Source organism: Vulpes lagopus, chromosome 21, assembly GCF_018345385.1.
Source record: "Vulpes lagopus strain Blue_001 chromosome 21, ASM1834538v1, whole genome shotgun sequence".
Lineage (NCBI taxonomy): Eukaryota > Metazoa > Chordata > Mammalia > Carnivora > Canidae > Vulpes > Vulpes lagopus.
In genome coordinates, this window is record NC_054844.1 from 23,407,521 (window position 1) to 23,429,710 (window position 22,190).

General features: G+C 38.8%; 2 protein-coding genes across 5 annotated transcripts in view; one reads left to right on the top strand and one right to left on the bottom strand.

The window, feature by feature from the left end:
• The window catches only part of KRAS (KRAS proto-oncogene, GTPase), a 38,595-nt gene extending 20,221 nt beyond the window's left edge, over positions 1-18,374 (bottom strand). For 2 of the 4 annotated variants that reach the window (XM_041735893.1, XM_041735894.1), the window contains exons 1-2: positions 18,219-18,354; positions 14,234-14,355 (exon numbers count right to left, since the gene is read on the bottom strand). In XM_041735893.1, the coding sequence (XP_041591827.1) occupies positions 14,234-14,344 (111 nt within the window). In that variant the 5' untranslated portion in view covers positions 14,345-14,355; positions 18,219-18,354. Of the gene's footprint in view, positions 1-14,233; positions 14,356-18,218 lie in introns of all 4 variants that reach the window. The other 2 variants (XM_041735891.1, XM_041735892.1) reach the window with 2 other exon arrangements.
• Positions 17,686-19,511, top strand: LOC121480152 (translation initiation factor IF-2-like). Its single transcript, XM_041736487.1, has 3 exons — positions 17,686-18,052; positions 18,170-18,786; positions 18,981-19,511. The coding sequence occupies exons 1-3, from the start codon at positions 17,686-17,688 to the stop codon at positions 19,086-19,088; spliced, it is 1,092 nt and encodes a 363-aa protein (XP_041592421.1). The 3' UTR covers positions 19,089-19,511.
• Positions 19,512-22,190: the final 2,679 nt, after the last annotated feature.

Here is a 22,190-nt window from a genome sequence, read left to right on the forward strand (position 1 = left end):
TAAAAAATTAATTCTCCATCAGTCAGAAAAAGGATATTTATTTTCTCAACAAGAAGTTTTTTTACTAAAGATTAGAACATTTGGTCATCATTTTATTATTTTAACCTATTCCCTAACTAACCACTTGAAAGAACTCTTGTATATTATAAATTGAAAACCAGCGTTTTTGAAGAGCAGGAATTAAAAGCAAAGGAGAGTGTCTTAGAGTCAATCCATTCACTCATTATCCAGGTGTGGCTATACACTAAAGACTTTCCTTACCTATTGCTGTCACCTCACATCTTCACTTATCAATGCTAGCTTAAGTTAACCTTATAGTGATAGTTTTCTTAGTCTTTACATCTAAAATTTTCTACCAACAATAAAGTTAAAGACCATAGTTTCTGGAGCCACACAGTCTATACCTAAGGTGTAGCTAGTGGATTACTCACCATCCACCCACATATAATACCTCCAAGATGTACCTCAATGAATTCTCATTTACAAAATTTTGAAACACGTTGTGTTTCAAAAGTATATAATGTGGAATATTATGTGTATTTCATTAACATGTTTTCATGATGAATACTCTCCACCAAAGGGATTGAGAAACTGGAAAAATAGTCCCTATTCACCAACAAATCTCATTCCCATTACCTTTTTCCTTCTAAACCCTAAAAAAACTGCCAGCAAAGTTCTGACTCACTCAGTTACTGAAATAATTAATCTACAACCTACTTATGAGCAATGAGCAGAATATCTTTATTAGAAATAATAGTTTTGGTTAAAAATTCAGTATTTCCAAAGTTAGTTCTAACTAGAGTCCCCCTTAGAAGTGTAATCAGGCACTGAGCTATGTAAAAAGGGAGTGCAACTTGGTGAAAGCTTAAGAACAAAGAGTTAAATGGCAAAGTATAATCTGAAAATAATTGACAGGTATGGTGATAAAGCAGAAAGCAAGCAAAACAAAAATAACATACAAATACTAAACATTTTATTCTAACTCCAGGTTAGCCATAAGAAAAGAAGTTTATGAAAGCAGAAAAAATTTACATCAATGTAGACTCTTTCCCAGGATTAGAGTCTAAATAAGGGTTCAGCAAACTACTGGCCCACAGGCCAAATCCTGCCCACCTGTTTTTGCATGGCCAACAAACTAAAAATAGTTTCTGTGTTTTTAAATGGTTATTTAAAAAAATAATGGCAAAGATTATGTGATGAAGACCTTTACAGAAAATGCGGTCCTTCACAGAGAAGTTTGCCAACCCCTGCTCTAAGCTAATAAAATAACTTTTCACAAATCTGAAGTATTCTCAATATTTATTTTTTTTCTTTTTAAGATTTTATTTATTTATTCACGAGAAACACACAGAGAGAGGCAGAGACATAGGCAGAAGGAGAAGCAGGCTCCCCCTGGGGAGCCTGATGCAGTACTCAATCCCAGGACCCTGGGACCTGAACCAAAGGCAGATGCTCAACCACTGAGCCACCCAGCTGCCCTATTCTTTTTATATTAAAAAAAAAAAAAATCACCTCTGAGAAAGTACGAGTTATCAAAACCCAACCAATTTAAATACACATAGATTCTGTAATTAAACTAGTTAAGAATGAAGCAAGAAAATGATCAAGACTTTACTTTTTTTTTTTTTAAAGATTTTATTTATTCATGAGAGACACACAGAGAGGCAGAGACACAGGCAGAGGAAGAAGCAGAGGGAGAAGCAGGTTCCACGCAGGGAGCCTGATGTGAGGACTTGATCCCGGACTCCAGGATCATGCCCTGGGCTCAAGGCAGGCACTAAACCGCTAAGCCACCCAGGGATCACCCCCCTCCTTTTTTTTTAAAGTAAGCTCTATGCCTAATGTAGGGCTCAAACTCAGGACCTTGAGATGAAGAGTCACATGATCTACCAAAGTGAGCCAGCCAGGAGTCCCAAGACCTTATATTTTTAATTAGTATTATTTCCAGCCTTTCAAACAGAATAAACTTTTAGATTAGGTACATAGGTTACTAATATCCTTTGCAAAAGAGGATAAAGCTACTTAAATGAATTCAATATAACATTAAATGAAAGAAAGTTATTCCATATATTTTCCTTCACTCCTGGTAAAAGTGCTATTTTTTAATTTGCTGAAGGCACAATCCTTTCAGAAAGCAATTACAGTATTTATCAAGAGCCATATAAATGTTCACAGTAATGTCACTTATGGTAAACGATGCTGAAGAAACATGTTGTTGTTGTTGTTTTTAAATAATAGTTATAATAGAGATACACTAAACATGGCATCCTAAAAAGTCTTACAAAGAAAAATTACATAGGCGTTTAATCATGATGCACAATCTTATGCCACTTATCTATTTTCAAAATATACTGCAAATCCAAGCATCCACCACCACCACTATCACCCTAGTCCCTGACAACTGGGACTTTCATGTAATTTCTTACAACTGCTTACAACAGGGATCCCTATTGTTACTCTTAAGATAACTTCTCCACAGAGCAGCCAGTGATCCTTTTTAAATGTAGGTTGGACCATGTTGCTTGCTTGCTTTAAGCCTTCTAATAACATCTCTGCCTTTTTAAAAACAAAATCCAAAGGATTTACCACTCTTCTTCTTCAGCACCTCTGTATTTCCTTCACAGAATGTATTATAATTTGTAACTACAATTTTTTGTGTAACTGTGCATATCCCCTCCTATGCTGTGAATTCCATGATGGTTGGGCTCACATCTGCTCTGCTCACTATACACTCTATGTGTAAAATCTTGAATACAGTAGGCAATCAGTACTGCCTGATGAATAAATGAATGAATCCATTCAATATAAATATGTGCATACACTATAAGTCTTATAAAAATAAGCACGAGTTTAAGATACTGTAAATTATATTAAAACAATGAAGTTGTAAATTTTAAAATTATAATATATAAAGAGTATCTTAATAAATGTATTCAAGCAAGTTTTATAGAATATGAAACCTTAATGTAAAAATATGAAAATAATATATAAGAGAAAAAATTAAAAAGATTTTTGGGAGGGAAGAGAGTAAGATTGCAGAGAACAAAGCGGCTTTCAACTTTATTACGTTTTACATCTTGAAAAACAAAAAGTATCTACACCAAATGGCAGAATGTTAAGAGACAAAAAAGCTGGCTGGTGTATACATGATGTTCATTATATTTATTAATTTTCCATGACATTAAGAATGTATGAATTTCATCACCACTCATAATGAATTTTATAATTTTATTTTCCTTTAAATTTCTGTTTATTAAGCTAAAAATTCTTATTGTTTTAATACCCATTTGAGGACTAATAATGTCATATAGGGTTTTTTCATATTTCCATATTTATTCCCATCACCTGCGTCCTTTGCCCACTTGGAATTTCACCTTTTTTTGCTGACTTGTATAAATTTTTTAAGTGTTTTCCAGTTTATTAAAACTCCTTTAAGGGGCACCTGGCTGGTTCAGTCGGAAGAGCATGTGACTCTTGATCTCAGGGTCATTAGTTCGAGGCCCACATCAGATTACAGAGATTACTAAAAAAAATTAGCTAATTTAAAAAACTCCACACATTTAAGTGTTGTTTTATGTACAGAAACTTATCTGTAGACCCATTAGAGGAATTTGAAAATTAACACTAAATCATTCAAGATCAGATAAACTCATTGACCAGGACATCACTTTATCAATTTTCTATTATAATTAATAGTAACCAAGTTGCTCGGTATGTTCACCTTTTAACACACTCAATTTAGTTTTCCAACTCAGGCAGCGAAACCATGACATAAGAAGGCACTATAGTAAACAAACAAACAAACAAACAAAAAATGCCAGATACTGTGATAAGCATATTACAAGCATTATGCCATTTAATCTCCATCTTCATGCTGCTGATTCCATCAGATGCTTTTGTAAATATGAAGAGGATTGCTGAAAATGTCAGCTAAAGTATTATTTGAGGATTTACTTTCGAAATGTTTGTAAGGTTTTCTTAATGCATTAAGTGTCGTAAGTACTCTTCACATACTGCTAAATAACACCTATAGAAAAGAGAAACTCACTTTACTCTAATACTCAAGTATTTTGTTACTCTTCCAGAAGATTATTTGAATAATGTGTTCCACACTATTGGTTATACCCATCAAAGGCTGTTGTAGACAGCTAGCTTTCAAAGACAGCCAGAATCATGTATAATAGCCTGGTATATTGGAATTGTAGTAGGGAAGAAATATGGGAGCTATAAACACAGGCTTATTAGTTCATTCCCACTCACCCTATTCTCCCTTGAAGCACAGGGACATTTACCAAACACCTACTAAGTGTCATATATTATACCAGGAATTATAATGTTTCTGAACTCAAAGAGCTAGGTCTGGCAGAAGAGATACGATATATAAATTATTAAAATACTATGAAATAAATGCAAACGCCATATGCAGGACAAAGTACATTGGTGGGGCAGCCCGGATGGCTCAAAGGTTTGACACTGCCTTTGGCCCAGGGTGTGATCCTGGAGACCCGGGATCCAGTCCCGCATCCAGCTCCGTGCATGGAGCCTGCTTCTCCCTCTGCCTGTGTCTCTGTGTCTCTCATGAATAAATAAATGAAATCTATAAAAAAAAAAAAAAAAAAGTACATTGGTGGAATACAGAAAGGAGAGATCAACTTTGCTTATATGAGGCAAGAAACACAAGGGAGGATAGGGCCACTCCAGGCAACAAGGAGCAAAGAGAATGTATAAAAACATAAAGTATTACATTGAGTACATGGAACCAAAACGTTCAATACAACTTTAACTGAGAGGGATTCTAGGTAAGTAGAAGAGAAATTGAACAATCAAGCAGAAGTCAGCTTATGGAGGGTCTTTTATGCCACGTTAAGGAATTTTGAACTTCATCTTACACTAAATTAGTGGAAGATTTTTAAGTAGGAAGGAAAGATCAGATTTACCAGATTCACTGTTAGCATTAGTATGAAAAATTATAGAAAGGGACCAGGTCGGAGGCTGGAAGATGAGTGAGCAAGCTATTAGAAGAAATGATAGAACCTGAAGACAGCAATAGCAGCAGATGGAGAACATTAGTTTTGAGAAATATTTAATGGGTAAAATTGGCAGAACTATCCTCATACATTGCTGGTAGGAATGTAAACATTGCAACCACTGTGGAAGAGTCTGACAGCTGCTCAAAAAGTTAAACATAAAGATACCACATGACTTAGCAATTCCACTTCTAGCTATATACCCAAGAGAACTGAAAATATATGTCCACACAAAAAAGTACACACAAATGTTTACAGCAACATTATTCACAATAGCCAAAAAGAGGAGACAATCTAAATGCCCATGAACCGACAAAGTATGGTATTATCCATACAACAGAATATTATTCAACCATAAAAAGGAATGAAATGTTGAACCATGTGATAATAAGGATGAACCTTGAAAACACTTCTTACATGATAGAAGCCCAGACACAAAAGGTACATATTATATGATACTAATTATATGATACTAATTATATGAAATATTCACAGGAAAGTCCACAAAGACAGAAAGGAAATTAGTCGTTGCCCGGTGCTGGCAGGACTAAGGCTTGGGGCTTCTTTTTGAGGTGACAAAAGTGTTATGGCTGTATAACTTCATGAATATACTAAAAACCACTGAACTGTGTATTTTAAAAGTACGAATTGTATGCTGTATGAATTATATCTCAATTTTTTTAATGGCAGCTTACTGCCTGGGCATAAGAACAGAAGGGGAAGAGTTGAGGAAAAGATGAGTTCAATCTGGGCAAATTCCCCATGTTTACAGGTTGTTCTGGTGGCCATGACCCAGAGGCAGCTTAATATACAGAGCTGATGCTAGGACAGCAATCTAGGCTAGAGATATATACCCAAATCTTCAGTCTATGGGCGCCACAGAACTTCACTTACTTGTGGTGTGAGTGCGGGCAAACTACTTGTCTCCTGTACTCTAAGCTCTAAACCACTGTTCCTTCAGCGGTAAAAAGTAGGTAAATAGTATCATAAAAGACTCTGTATACAGGTTAGTATTAAAGACTATAAAAATTCTTTATAAAATGAAAAGTGCTATCAAAAGTTAACTGTATCATGTCATATATTACATTGCACATGCTATTATAGGCCAAAAAGGTTAGGGGGCAGGCCACTGGCTACTATGAACCATATGACAACAGTAGTATTCTGTCTTTATAGGATCACTGAACATCTACAATTGGACTTTTTGCAAAACTGGCCACTAAATTTCAAAATAAATACAATGGCACTGGGCAAGCTCCAGGGAAGGAGAGCTAAAACCCTGAAGATTACAAAGGATCTGTTTTGATTAGGCAGAAAAGGTGTTAAAAGAGCTTGTTCTCATGACAGAAGTTTTGATTAAGCCATTCATGAAAAGTAAACAAAAATTTCTTTACTATATTAAGTATAGTTTAAATTATGAGAATGATGAATCTTTGCCTAAGACTGGAGAGAATAAAATGTGTTCTGCTTCCAAGAGATAAAACTGGTTTAAAAATCTGAATAAACTCAAGGAAAACTTGCATAACAGATTTTGAAAATAAAGATATAATAAGCATACATCTGTAACCTATTGAAGTCATGTGGCATCCTGCCATAAATTATCACTTGATGCCAAGGTCAGAATGTGAGGCAGGATTGAGCATGGATCCAATTTTAATAATTACAGATGCCAATATAATTTTCATGCTTTGTATTATCTCTCTCAGCTCTTCTTTAATTAGCCTAATACCAATTTCTTTATCCAAGATATCTCTGCCTTGTCCAATTTGTAGAGGCTTTAAAAAGGGAGAAGCAAACATTAACAAATCTACTGGTAGTTAATGTCAGTGACTCTTCTCTCTCAAAAATGAACACATTTGGGATCCCTGGGTGGCGCAGCGGTTTGGCGCCTGCCTTTGGCCCAGGGCACGATCCTGGAGACCCAGGATCGAATCCCACATTGGGCTCCCGGTGCATGGAGCCTGCTTCTCCCTCTGCCTGTGTCTCTGCCTCTCTCTCTCTCTCTCTGTGACTATCATAAATAAATAAAAATTTAAAAAAAAAAAAAAAAAAGAACACATTTCTCTCTCAAAAAAGTATATGCTCATTTTTGAAAACCAACTACTACAGAGAATGAGTCTGACTACCATAGTTTATGTACATATTCACACAGTTTTTATATAAATGGAATCACATTCTACACAATGTACTGTGATGCAGCTTAACTTACAAAATGAGTATTTTTCAAAGTTAGTACATATAGATCTACCGCATCTTCTTGACAATTGTATAATATAACTTGTATAGATATATGATAATTTACCAATTCCCTATTGGTAGCTGTGTGGATTATTTCCATTTTTAAAAATCATTAACCAAAAAAAAAAAAAAAAAAATCATTAACAACACTGTTAGAAACATTCCTATATATTATACATCTTAAACATTTACCCAATTGAATTCTTGGGATAAATTCCTAGAAGTGATATTACTTGGTCAAAGAACATGCAGTTTACATTTTGATACATATTACAAAACTGACCTCCATAAAGTTTATAAGAACATAACATTCTCACTACCTCATAAAGAGCACACTTGCCTACACACCCTTCCCAACACCCCTATGATTATAATCTTAGCCAGTATCAAAGAAAAAAACATTATTTATTGTTTTGAACTTGTATTTCTATATTATGGAACTATCTTTTTATATATGTCATTCCTTTATTTATTTTTGATGGATAAGTTGGTTATATCCTTAGCCTCTTATTTCATCGGAATGTTTGCTTTTTTCTAATTTATATATGAGCTTCCTGATAGATGATGCAAATACTTTTCCCAAGTTTCCTTGTATTTTTGTTAAAGACGTCTTAATTTTCATGTACCCAAACAGCTCAATCTTTTCCTAAATGTTTTCCTAAGCGGTTTAAGAATATTTTGAAAATGGAAAGGATCCCTTCTTTCATCAGTGGGGAAAAAGGAATAATCCCAATTCCACAAATATAGAAACTAACCTAATGTTAATTCACTCAATCTGTATTACTTAAAATAACACTGCAAGAACCAGGACTGAAGACTGATAATCATTTTATTTCAACAGCTGTCTGATATTTAACAATAAAATGTATACAGACTAGAACCAGGGGTCTCCCACAGGAGAATAAGATAATGGAGGAGGGTGAGGAAGAATGAACTCATTTTTAAATAAAATACGTTTCTCAGTTCTGTCCGTTGAAAAGGGTCTAGAAGCAGTGACAGCTTAGCAGCAATAAACATACATGACACCTATGTCTCTCTTTTTTTTTTAAGCAATCACCACACCCCCTGAGTCAACCAGATGCCCCTCTAACATCTGGGTCTTAATTTCTAAATATCATTCCCCACTAAAAGGAATTAAGACTCTTTGGACAAATGGCTGAATCCAAGGCAAAATACAACATGAACCTGGAACACACTGTGCCAGAAAAGAAGAAAGAGCTCAGAATCTGGTGGAGATATGTCAAAAGGATACAGAGGCCAGCTTGAAAGGGATTCACTGGCCATATCAAAAACAAAATTGAGATCAAAACTCAAAAATTACAGTAATAGGCTTGAATACAATGACTAAAAAAAAGAATCCATGTGTCCACACTAATAAAAATGAGAGAAAAAAACAAATAAGGAAAGAGAAAAGAGAAAAAGCCCTCATTTTTGGTAATTGTCAACTAACAAATGTAGAAGTAATGACGGGGTTATAAGATGACCTACCATTCTGCAACCACTATTGTAGTAATTTATTCTGGCAAGAGTTTTCAGTTGGTGCTACATCCCATTGAGTGTAAGTACATTGGAGAATAGGATAAGTTACAGTCTCAAAGCATCTCCCCACAAGATATGTACTAAAGATAAAGAAGAAACCTTTACATAAAGAGAGAAAACTGACAGACATCACCTTAACCAAATAATAGATGTAACCTGTTTAAGGATAACAGGTATTCACAAGTACTACTTTTCACTACTTTTCCATTGGCTGGAAATTTTCAAAATAAGGAGATGAAAAATGATCTAACATAAGCACTGTATCCCTACTTAATCCTCTCAAATATTTATTTTTACTACCCACTTCTACTAATTTTATTAAGATTATCCCTGGGTGGCTCAGCAGTTTGGCGCCTTTGGCCTAGGGCATGGTCCCAGAGTCCTGGGATCAGGTCCCACATCGGGCTCCCTGCATGGAGCCTGCTTCTCCCTCTGTCTGTGTGTGTCTCTGCCTCTCTCTCTCTCTGTCTCTCATGAATAAATAAATAAAATTTAAAAAAAAAAAAAAGCATAAAACAAAAATATAACTGTTCCATAAACCTAGATGCTCTTTGACAATATAGTTAAAGGAGATGCAAGAAATCTAATGCCTTACTAAAGCATATAGCCTCTAAATTATATTAAATAGAATTAGGATCATTGTCTAGGACTGCTCTTCAAAATACAGCTGAGGCCAGTATACTTCATGAACGCAGTGTGATCTGGTCCCTTTGTTCCTCAATGTATCTCCAGCCCCCAAAAAGCCTGCATGGTACAGAGTGAGTACTGAATAATTATTATGAAGGAATTAGTTGCATTGTTAAAACTGGAATCTTAAGAGATGCCAAATTATGAAAACATTTTTTTCCTTTCACTTATTTTCATTGCCAACTTTCATTTCTATGTTTGTAAAGCTTTGTATTTATAAAAATCCAAGTTAGAATAAAACATGTCTGATAATTTTTAATATTCAGGTCTGAATAAGCAGTTATAATTAAGTAAATACTTATTCATAAATTGACCCAAATACAGGGCCTGAATTTTGTGTTACTTTATTCTAAGAATCAGGTGTTCACGACTATTCTACAATACTACATAAAAAAAAAAATCTACACAATGTGAACTTTTACAATTTGCCACTTTCCAATAGGCCCTTTCCTCACGCCCCATGTAGCACAGCACATCCCTAGCTCTGAACTCCTGTGTGCATGTAAAGAAATTCAGAGTCAAAGTGTCACTTTTTATCCCCTCAGGCAAGGTAACCCAATCAGGGTTAACGCCAGAACCACCCCTTTTCTCCTTCCCTGCCACATTTCCCTTCTTAGTTAAAAATATTCACCTACGTATTTAATTAGGCCTAATTAGTCCACAAAGTAATCTTAATATTAGCAAAGAGTAAAACTGACTTTAGATCTTTTTAAAATTAAGTATATAAAATAAGACTTTTAAGTAAAACTTACATATTTATAAAACTGATTATATCCACAGTTTAAATAGGAAATTTACTCAAACCTGGTATTTCATTGTTATTTATTACAAAACCATATAAATTGACCAGTAGAGGGCACTCACTTGAAAGGGGGGGGAAGAGCTGGCCAAAGCCTTGAAGAGAAATCCATTTACAAAATTACTGTGTACCTTATTTTAAAAACAATGTTTTAATAGAATGTTAGAATAAGTTAATGTATTATTAGTTTAGAAAAAGTAAGGTTTAAATCTGCGTTATGTTAGAGTATCTATCATTAAGCTTATTCAAAGACTTGAAATTGACAGAGATGTTTAAAGCTTTATCACATAGGAGGGTCTCAATCCCAGCACTACTGACATTTGAGGTCAGCTAATTTGTTGTGGGAGCTGTCCTGTGCACTGTAGGAAGTTTAACAACATCCCTGCCTCCCCCTCTAGATCACAGATGCCAATAGCATCCCCCTTCTCAAGTTGTGACAACCAAAAATACCTCTATATATTGCCAAATGTCCCCTGGCAAGCAAAGTCACCCACCCCTCATTGATAACTACCAATGGTAGTTGATACCATTGGTAACTACCAATATGTAATGTATAAAACCAGAAAAATAACAGCTTACAACACTATACAATTCTTTTCTCACACCACTCTTCAATACTGGCTTAATATTACAAATGCTCTCTCTATAACACCTTATTCAGCAAGTAAAATAAATTCCGTAATTAACACAAGAAGTAAAAAAAAAACAGAGGAACTGATAAATCTTGAATAAATACTCCATAGCTCAGAGCTATAAAGATCAATCCAATCATGGATCCATCATCTTACTGAGTAGGAAAGTTTCATCGAAGAAGGGCATAGTACTTAGACTGAATTAAGTGTCACATTAACAGAAGCATGCAAATGTCAATGAATTGGAACCTAAAAAAAAAAAAATACTTTTATATCTATAGATATCTATATATAACTATATCTATTTTTACTAGCATATTATATCTAACAGATACACAATATATTTGCTCATCGATCAAACGATCATTCTGATCTCCATGTCTATAACTATTTGGTATTTTTTTTTTAAACAAAGTTTTCTCCTTCTACTAAATTTTACCATGGAAAATACATCTCAGAGAATGTCTTTTAATAATAAGCGATCTCTAAACTGTAAAAGCATATATTATTTCTAGCCTGGTATTGCACTTGGAGATTGCTTTGACTTTTTAATATTCTTGTACCACTAACAATGTACTACATTATTTCTGGAACTCTTTGGTGAACTTTACAAAAGATAAGGTAAAATGTTTCAGAAGTTGATTATCATGTGCACAGCCTCAAATATAAACATGCTCTATCTATATACCACACTTGTTTAATTTTGTATCATAAGTTCAAATTTTGGTATATGGATAAATCTGAATCAGCCTCCAATATTAAATATCTTCCTAGCTTAAAGATCAATTTTTCATTTTTAAAGTTATATACAAGGGTACAGTGGAAATCCCACTTAACTTGGTCTCAGAAAACTTATAATTCCACTATTTACTAAGTATTCTCAGGCAAGTTACAACTTCTCAGAGACTATTGTTATCTATAAAATGAAAGAAATAATGACCACCTTCCTTATCTTTCTCCTGGTATCTCTGTAAATTCTAAACCACTAGGAAAAGATATTACTTAATTTTTTAAAAAATTTCTTTCCATTTGTTTTAGTGTAGGAAAACTGATGGGAATTCCAAATGCGCAATCTATGTCCTCTCATTTTCTCTGACCTACATTACTCACCAATCAAAACCTAATAGCAGTAGTGATATCCCCAAATCTCCTTTTTAACTTTTTATAAAAACATCAAGTCAGCATCTTTGCTTAACTACTGTTTATTAAAATAAGCTACTAAATTATCTTGTCTTTCTTGTAGTTGGACTACACCAAGAATTTAATGTGTCAGTTCCCTGAGACTCACTGTAATTTGGGAGACAAGAAACAATCTCTGATAGCTTTTCCCAGATGGCTAAACTAGTGAGGGAGTGTCAAGGTTTCAAAGTTCACAGGTAATCAATGCTTCCCAGAGTCAAGTCTTCTAGTCTGGCAGAAATTACAATCAGAGTTACAGGTTTGAATTTATAAATGTTCCACTTTTGCTCAAAATAAAGGATTACCTTTTGGCTTTTAGGTCTACATTGTACTTTAACAATTCTAACAAGAAAAGCTTCCTAACATCTATCAGCATATAGGAAATATATATCACACTATCAGCATATAGGAAATAGAGTGTAATGGTATCCCTAGGCCTTACAGAGAAGATGGAGAGCACTTCTGCTAAAATCACCTTTCAAAATCCCAGGAAAACTTCCGTGTTTAGCCTGAATTCTATTAAAATTTCCTTTTAAGTCTGATTTAAATGGAGTATATGCCATATAACCTCGGTTTTATAATTGGGTAAACTATTTAATCCTCCTCAAAGAAAAAAAGAAAAAGAAAAACCACCATACAGCACTGAACTGATTTGTCAAGAGGAAATATAGAAGACTATTATCCAGGTGGTCCACTTCAGTTAGAGTCTTCTCCTGTACTCATGCCAAATAAAAGCTGGCTAGGTTTAAATCAAATCTTTGCAAGTAAGTATTCTCTCTTTTTTTCCCTGCAGTACCAAAAATATTTGACACTTCCTTATGAAGTCATCTAATCAATCCTCAAAGTCCTAGCTGCACAAACATCTTGCCAAGGCCACCAATGCCCTCAGAATCTACCTCAGTGCAATCAAAATGTTCTTGAAGACATATGACACAGTCTCTTGGCAGGGCACCTTAACCTGTTCTAGATTCCACGGTAAGAAACTCAGAGGAAGTTCTGGAAAATTTTTCAGAGCGGATTTAAAAATTACTATGATCTGCAGATCCAGAATAAAAGCTAAGAGATCAGGATTGCTTAACCTGGGGTAAAGAAGTCTAAGAAATAATCTAACAACATAAGTCTACTTCAAAGATGAGGTGATATATTTATTTCCATCTCCACTGATGTTATAGTTAACATGAATATTCAGATTATGTATAAAATATGCTTATAATTACATTCTGGAAGTGAGTTAACAAGGACAGTGACGTGACACCCCCTCTTACAGGTCTTTAGGATTAAATAAATCCTTATCTGCTTTGAGATAATTTGAGTTTAGTGCTGCCAGAAGGCAGTAGGAAATATGTGACCCCTCAAGGTCTCTTGCAGGCCTTTACTCTTTTATTTTCCTGTTGGCCTTTACTTTAGCAATTTTTCATGAAGTTTAAAAAGTTTAAAAATTATTCATTAATCAATTCTAACATTTCTTTTAGTAAGTTAAGAGAGGGCTGCAAAGCAAAGGTAAGGACTGGTAGTGGTACCCTTATATACTACCAGATATAGATACAGATAAAAATATACAAATAATGAGATTTTAAAATGTATCAGTTGGCTGTGGGTTCTCCACCACTTCAGTGTGAAGAGAAAACGGGGAAAATGCTACTAATTAAGTAGTTTTTTAAAAACCAACTACCAAATGATTACATTCTACCTGTATAATTCAATTATATCTTTTTTTAAGTATATCTTTTAAACATGACATTAAAATAGAAAACAAAAAACCACCCCATAAAAATAATAGCCACTTTTTTTTTTTTTAAATAACTGTTAGGTAAGCTGTAAATTCACATTTATACCCTCTTACAAAACTGTGAAATACACTGACAATCAAAAAACACATATTAACTATAGAACGAATGTTATATATCTTAACATTCTCTAGAGAGCAGAAGAGCTCTCCAGATCTCTGATTGTATATATAACTTCAGAATAAAGCCAATGGAACCCACGTACATTTCAGAATATTCAGTAAAAATCATTTGCAGTAGAATTGCCTTGTAATGAGTAGTCACAAAAAATGATCAGAGAAATCTACTTTTTGTACCAAAAAAATGGGCCTGCACAAATCAATATAATATTAAAACAAAATTTACCTCTATTGTAGGATCATATTCATCCACAAAGTGATTCTGAATTAGCTGTATCGTCAAGGCACTCTTGCCTACGCCACCAGCTCCAACTACCACAAGTTTATATTCAGTCATTTTCAGCAGGCCTTATAATAAAAATAATGAAAATGTAACTCAATTAGAACATGTGGTTAATATAAATTAGAACATGAGGTTAGTATAACCCACTCTATCAACACCTTTTAACACAAATTCACCTTTATATAAAAAATCATTTCAAAACGCTTCAGAAAATTCAGTGACGAAAATTTCAGTTGACCACAGATGAGTATTATAATGAATTGCATTTTGTTAACAAACTCCCCCAACAACATTTGAGAAAAATGCATTCAGAGTACAAAGTTCTTTTATCTTATATTCAGGTTGTTCTATCTAAACAGCCAGTCTGCTGTTCTGTAGCAGTTAATGGCTCTCAAAGGAACACGCCATGACTTCACTCAGTACAAGTGTCTATACCCTGTGGACACACCCACACAAAACTTGTTGACAGCTACCTCTACAGTATTCCTAGTCGACTCTGGCCCCTAAGAGTTACAAGTGGATATGCTGAGTGTCTCTGTCGGAGCCAACAGCTATAGAAACCTTTTTAAAAAGCATCATCACAGTAGTTCTCCTGGAGTTATTAGCAAGAGTCAGATGAGGGAGTGAAGGGAACATTGTCAAATAAAGCTGGACAGTATAGTGGGGAAATAAAAATTGAGACACCAAAGCAGATCTGATAACATTTCGGTCTATAACATATCCGCTAGGGAAAATAACAGTGTATAAAAACTAAGAGAACTTAAAAATTTTTGAACTATTCAGTATGATTTCATCATGTCACAATATATAATCCTACATTAGTGCTGAGAAAAGCACTTTGCACCAGAAAAATATAATTACATAAATTCAAAGATAAGCACTGCTTTTAATGAGACAAACTTTAAAATCTGTAAGTGACTACTTCTCAGTGACTTTTACTCTCTGCTTCTTGTACATAGTCTCTCAACAGTGTCATAAATACTGGCAACTTGTAAGATTGACAACTCAAGAGAGGAAATATTTCTTAATCAGCTGTTTCAAACTTTTTGAAATAAAGTACATTTATTTAATTTACCTCCTTTCCCCCAATAACTACATATTATTAAAAATAAGGAATGAATTACAGAAAGAATGGCAGTAAATTCACAATAATTTATTACAGGATAAGTTATTCTCAATTAACGAATGTGCAGATACAAACACTATAGAAGTAGAATCCTAGTCACTGAAGACCAAGAATTATCCAAATAGGCAGCACCCCACCCCCAAAGGAAAGGTAATATGATTTTCCAAATGATAACATATTAACCGTTACCTCCTTAAGCTATTTCGGTCTTCTCACAAAGAACAGTTAGGCTAGACAACTGTTATATTACAGCTCCGTGGCCTATTCTGTGCCACCTAGCCTTATGTGCTAGGCCATCATGGGAGCCTCTACAAGCATGTATCTTATCCTGTTCACTCCCATTTTTTATTCCAAATACAGGCCATAGGAAATGGGGAACAATGAGAAGAATCACACCAAAATGTACGCTGCCTCTCTGCCTATCCTTCCCCCTCAACAATTTGGATAGCCTAGAACAGTAGTTCATCAAACTGTCATCCAAGAGAATCCAGTAGCATTACTAAAACTTTTGGGGGTCCAAGAGGTCAAAACCACTAATAGTAACAATACTATTACTACCACAATGTTATTTACCCTTTCCACTCTTTGCACAAGTGCAGAGTTTTCCAGGCGTGATCACAATACAGTGAACACACAACCAGATATACAGATGTCTTCTATTAAGCAATATAGTTAAAGAAATTAGCAAAAATGTGAAACAATGCCACTATTCTGTTTTGAAAAACCGTTTTCATAAAAATGCTATTATGTTACCAAGTAATAGGCTTATTATTTCTATTTTTAAATGAATTAACCAATTTTTTAAATTCTCAGTTTTAATTTCTATTAGGGTACGTATCGACACACCCCATATGGGGATCTTCAATAATTTTCAAGAGTATAAGGTGTCCTTTCAACTAAAAAGTTTGATAGCCTAGGAGATACTGTGGACAGATGCCAGACTAGAGCTTAACTGTGTGAATTCTGAGAGACACACACCTTCTGGTGTCTACCTGTTTATGCAGCCGTTGTTTCTGGGGAAGAAAAAAAAATCCCTGTATTGGATTTTAGAAACCAAATAATATTTAAATCCACTAGACAGAACTGGGTTCCCACGGAGTCTTACTGAAGATCATAGCCCAGAAAGAGCCCCCCTCACCCATAGCTACAGAGGGGTAAAGTGGGACTAGAACCCAGTGTTTTGTTACAGGAAAAAGAAAGTCACTTGAATCATAAAACTGAATTAACCTCTCATCTACAGTCTCTTAAAATCAAGTATGGCTGTGGATGCCTACAGTCTCAAAGTAAACAGTATTGATATCAACCGTATTTGATGTCTATAGTCTATCATATGGTCGAGTCAGCATGTTGGACCTTAGTCACCTAAGAGTGACATCACTCATATGGTTGATTCTGAGATGATGATTAGGAACAGAATTTTTCCCTTTGTAATTTCTATGTAAAGGATTTTTTTTTCCCCACTACAAATATAACACGAATATTGTATAAAAATCATAAAGTACCTTTCTGCTTTAACTCTCATTTTGATAAATGCCAAGACTTAAGAAGGCAGCTTAGGACTTCTGCTAGAGCATACACATGCCTAAGAGTATTTCAGGCAGTTGGCTGGAAGACTGCTACAATTAACTCCTCTTTGCAAGTCAGTTTAAAAAAACAAAACAAACAAAACAAAACAAAACAAAAAACAAAAAACAAAAAATGTGTGTGAGTGCTATTTAGTAGTACTTCTTGGGATGGGGGTCAAATTTGTGAGGACAAAGGTAATATACAAGAGATACGGGAAAGGACAAGAACAGGCAAATTAAACTTTAAGTAGGATTTTAGCTATTGCTGTCTACACTCAACTAGCAAGGAAAAAGCCCTGTTTCTGCTCTGCGGGTTTTGTGTGTGTGTGTTTTAACTTGACAAAGCAAAACAGACCTTCTGGGATTAACTTTTTCCTTTTCACGAAGTCACGGGCTTTACGTTGCAGGGTGTTGGCCACCTGTTCTTCCACCACCATCTCTACCTCCACCTCCTCCTTTGTGGCCACAGCAATGTCACAGCCCATACATGGGGGAGGGGAGCAGTCAGGAACTCGGCTGCAGATGCATTTTTTTTTTTTTTTCCCAAACACAATAACCACCGACAGTGGTCTCCTCAGCACTTTCCTGGGCTCTTCCGAAACGTGACCTTCTCCTATTACTCCCATGCCCACCCCATACTCTGAAAAGGACCACTATCCGTCCGGTCTGCGCTCGAGGGAGAAGTTTATGCCTCCGTCCTAGAGATGCTGGATGCAGCAGAGGAGGAGGCAGTAACCGAGGCAGCCGAGGGCTGGGAAGGGAGGAAGAGGTGCGGGAGCGAAGGGAGAGGAGGGAGAGAGAGGACGAGGGGGAGGGGCGCCTGGAGAGCATCGGGAGTAACCTCCACCGCACCCGGCCGCCCCGAGGGGCAGCCCGCCCAGCCCGCCCAGCCCGCGAGTTTCTCCGCACCCGGCCGCCTCCGGCCGCCGCTCTCGGGGAGGAGGAAGGAAGGGGTTCCCCGTCCAGGAAGCAGCCCCAGCGGCGGCCGCCTCCAGCCTCACCCTCCTCAGCCCCGCACCGCCCATTCCTCATTCCCCGCGTCGCCGCGTCCCCGCGCCTCCCCCTGCAGACGCCCCCACCCCGCCCGCCCGCCCGCGGGGGCTCCGCGCCCGCGCCCCCGCCCCGCCCCGCCCCTCCGGGGACCCCTAATTCATTCACTCGCCGCCGGCCCCGCCCGGCGCCGGCGAGGAGGGTCGGGACCGGGGCAGGGGCCCAGGAGGGGTGGTCCGCGCCGTACCTCTCTCCCGCACCTGGGAGCCGCCGAGCCTCTGGCCCCCGCCGCCGCCGCCTTCAGTGCCCGCGCCGCGCTAGCTCCCAGTCCGAAATGGCGGGGGCCGGGAGTACTGGCCGGGCAGCCGCCACCGCCGCCGCCGCCACCGCCGCCGCCGCCGCCGCCGCTGTGCCTCCGCCGCCGCGGCCGCCGCCTAGGGAAATCGAGCTCCGAGCTCACCGATGAGTTCGGGGCCTGGCGGCCGCAGAGGGCAGAACCATCGATGCGCGCGGCGCTCGATTCCTCGCCAGACCGGCGTGCGGGGCGGGAGCGGCTGAGGGCGGTGTGGGAAGAGGGAAGAGAGGGAGCCTGCGAGCGCCGCCGGGGAGGAGGAGGAGGAGGAGGAGGAGGGGGCCGCGCCGGCGGGCGGGGGCGGGCGGGGGCGGGGGAGCCGGGCCGGCGGAGCCACGGGGGTCTGGGCGGCACCCACGCGGCGGGCTGCGCGCACCGGGAGCCCGCGGAGAAGCCGCGAGGAGGCCGCCGCCCCCCGCGCCCGCTGCGCTCGGGCGCGTTCAGTGACCGCGGGTCCGCGCAAGTAAATAAACATGCAGGGAGCAAGTGGGGGAGGCGACTCGGGCACTTAGGGAGCCTGACATCCGGCAGGCAGCTCCCCGCCGCCGCTCGCCTGGGGGTTCGCCGGCCTCCGCGCCCGGGGGGGGGGGGGGAGCGCCCCAGCCCCAAGCCCACGCGGGCGTGACACAGGCTTTCCTCTGCTGCTGTTGTCTTTAGGGATGTCTCCAGGTCATCACAGGTCGTTCTAGGCTGCGACCTCAAAGGTGCCTACTGCCCGTGACGGCACAAACAAGACAAACTGTTCCAGCAGAAGAGCCCCCGTGACAGTTCAGACCTGGGGAGAATCACTCATTCATTAGGAGCCCCGAGATTCGTGGGTTCACGTTCAGGGAGTTAACACGTCCAACAACGGAGCCATTAAAACTGCTGCCGTATCCCAGAGTGTGATAAACTACCTAGGAAGGTAAATTGTTGGGGTGGGTTTTAAAAGACCGAGGCCTGGGGGATCCCTGGGGAGCTCAGGGGTTTAGCACCTGCCTTTTGGCCCAGGGCGTGATCCTGGGGTCCCGGGATCGAGTCCCGCGTCGGGCTCCCTGCGTGGAGCCTGCTTCTCCCTCTGCCTGTGTCTCTGCCCCTCTCTCTATGTCTATCATGAATAAATAAATAAACCTTAAAAAAATAAAATAAAGACCGAGGCCTGGCCGACCAGCGTCTGTACCTAATAGGACCACCTGTCTGAATCTCTACTTGCAGTTCTCTCTCTCTCTCCTCTCTCTCGTCCACACCGTAAAACACGAACATAACGATTGTTTTTCAATCTCAGCTATTACCTCACTTAACATAGGCCTTACACCAACTGTCACCCTTTTCTACCTCCCCCTTATGTGGGCTGCTACCTGCAAGGTTTACTCTGGTCTTTTTCTCCTAGCACCTAGTACCAGGTGGAAAAGACAGAAATGAGGAAGTAGAAGACAGGGAAGGGAAAAGAATGTGTCTACGCTAAGTCAAGTCGTTGCTAAAGGTTTTGCACAGGGACGCCTGGGTGGCTCAGCCGTTGGGCACCTGCTCAGGTCATGATCCGGGAGTCCAGCATCGGGCTTCGAGGACTCTGCTTCTCCCTCTGCCTATGTCTCTGCCTCTCTCTCTCTCTCTCAGTCTATAGCTTTCATGAATAAATAAATAAATCTTAAAAAAAAAAAGTTTTGCACAAATCATCTTATTTAATCATTGCAACAACCTCATAAGGAGGAATATTTTTCACTATTTTACAGAAGAGGAAACAAACTTAGAGAGGCTAAAAACTGGGCCTAAGTTCACTCAGCTGAAATGAAGTGTCTGTGTCAGTTCATGTTCACTTCTCTGGTCTCAGCTCTAGAGGCTCCCATCCTGCTCAAGTGGCTCCCCATTCCACTTGACTGAAAAGCAAAAATCTCCAGGTCCTACTGCCTTAGGTTATGTAACACCCTTCACCCCTCTCCTCTTTGACCTCTATCCTACTACCCCGTTCCTCACTTGCACGTGCGGGTTGGCGTGTGTGTACACACACACACACACACACACACACACACACACACACACTGGTTCCTGGCTGTTCCTTGAAAATGCCAGGCAGGCTTTTCGTGGAGGAATTTGCACTTGCTGCCTCTAACAGAACACATGTCCACTACATATCCACAAATCTTCCTGACACTCAAAAATTTTTATTTGGGGGATCCCTGGGTGGTGCAGCGGTTTGGCGCCTGCCTTTGGCCCAGGGCGCGATCCTGGAGACCCGGGATCGAATCCCACATCAGGCTCCCGGTGCATGGAGCCTGCTTCTCCCCCTGCCTGTGTCTCTGCCTCTCTCTCTCTCTCTCTCTCACTATCATAAATAAATAATAATAAAAAATTTAAAAAAAATTTTTATTTAAACGTCTCCGTCCAGTGAGTTCCTCCCAAAAGACCATCTTTGATATTGCAGCTCTCCCTCCTCCTCCAAAATCCTCTCTCCCTGCTTTATCTTTTTTTCCAAATCACTTACCATTTTCAAATATACTGTACAATTTGTTTATTGTGTTTTACTGTCTTTCTCCCACCAGAATACTAAGCACCGGGAGGGCAGGGATTTTTGTCTATTACTTACCGCTGTATTTCCAGTGTCTATAACACAATAGGCACTTGATAAATATTTATGGAATGTTAAATGAATGAAGTTATGTACCCTCTTTCTGAACTCTATGATTCTAAATCCTCACTTAGAATGCCTTAAACTGACTGTAATCTGTTTTCACTTTCTTTCAAAATCTGCCTTTAAACTCACCCAGGTCACCTTCTGATAAACCACACCCTGCGGAGTCAAGGAAAGTATCCGCACTTAATGAGCATAATGAGTTTTGGTAAAATGAGTGAATTTGCACTTACTTGCATGTTGCTCTGTAGTCGCTCTTAAATATAAATTACAGATTTATTTTGTCCAACTCTAAGTACATGATAAGCTCTTGTTTTCCTTGACAGCTGCTAATACAATGTTCTCCCTGTAGTTGGTGCTCCCTAAATCTTAAATAAAGAGGAGGGGGAAAGCATTATATAGCACTTTTATGCTGATGGTGAAAATTCTGGCATTAGCAGAAACCTAATCCATCTCCATGGTCTCAATTATCATCTCAGTTATCATTCCCAGAGCAAACCTGCATCCCACTCTCTTTTCTGCACACCCTCTACTCCAGTTTTACCTCACACACTTTCTCTCTCCTTCCTTTTCACTCCTACAGCAATGTATGCATATGCTCTGCCAAGCTTTTCCACCCTTCAATCCTGAGTGCTTCCTCAGAAGCCAACATTCTCTTTTTTTCCTTGATACCAGGCTCACAGCAGTGAGTCTCAAAGGGAAGCACCTTGCATACTTATGAAAATGCAAGTTCCTCGGTCTCCCACCCAAAGATCCCATTCAGTTGGGGCAAGGTGATCTAGAAATCTTCATTTTTAACAAATCATGTGATCATAAACTGGTGGTTAGCCGTCTGCACACTCAGAAACTCGGATCTTGACACGTTGCTCTTGGCATCTACACTGCCTACTGTCTTCTGGGATTTTCTTCCTTAAGCTTGGTGGCTGCGTTGAATAGTCTCCATGGCTCTCCTTTTCTCTGCTCTCCCCAAGGTCAAGCACCAAGATCTATACTGTGATCATGATGAGAAAAGAGAGAAGGAATACCAAAAAGTATAAATTTGGGGATTCAGGGTTGCTCTAAGATATAACTGAGGTTTTTACCCTCTACTGTTACACTCTTCTGGGAAGGCAGCCACATACGCACGTGCCCTTGTGAACATCCTTTTGATCTTGCTTTATGAAGATCATACTGACCTATCCTTCACAAGATACCCTTTTCTGCAGATAAAATGAAAGCCAAAACAACAGGAATTCCTTTGTGCTAGCTGGGTTCTTATG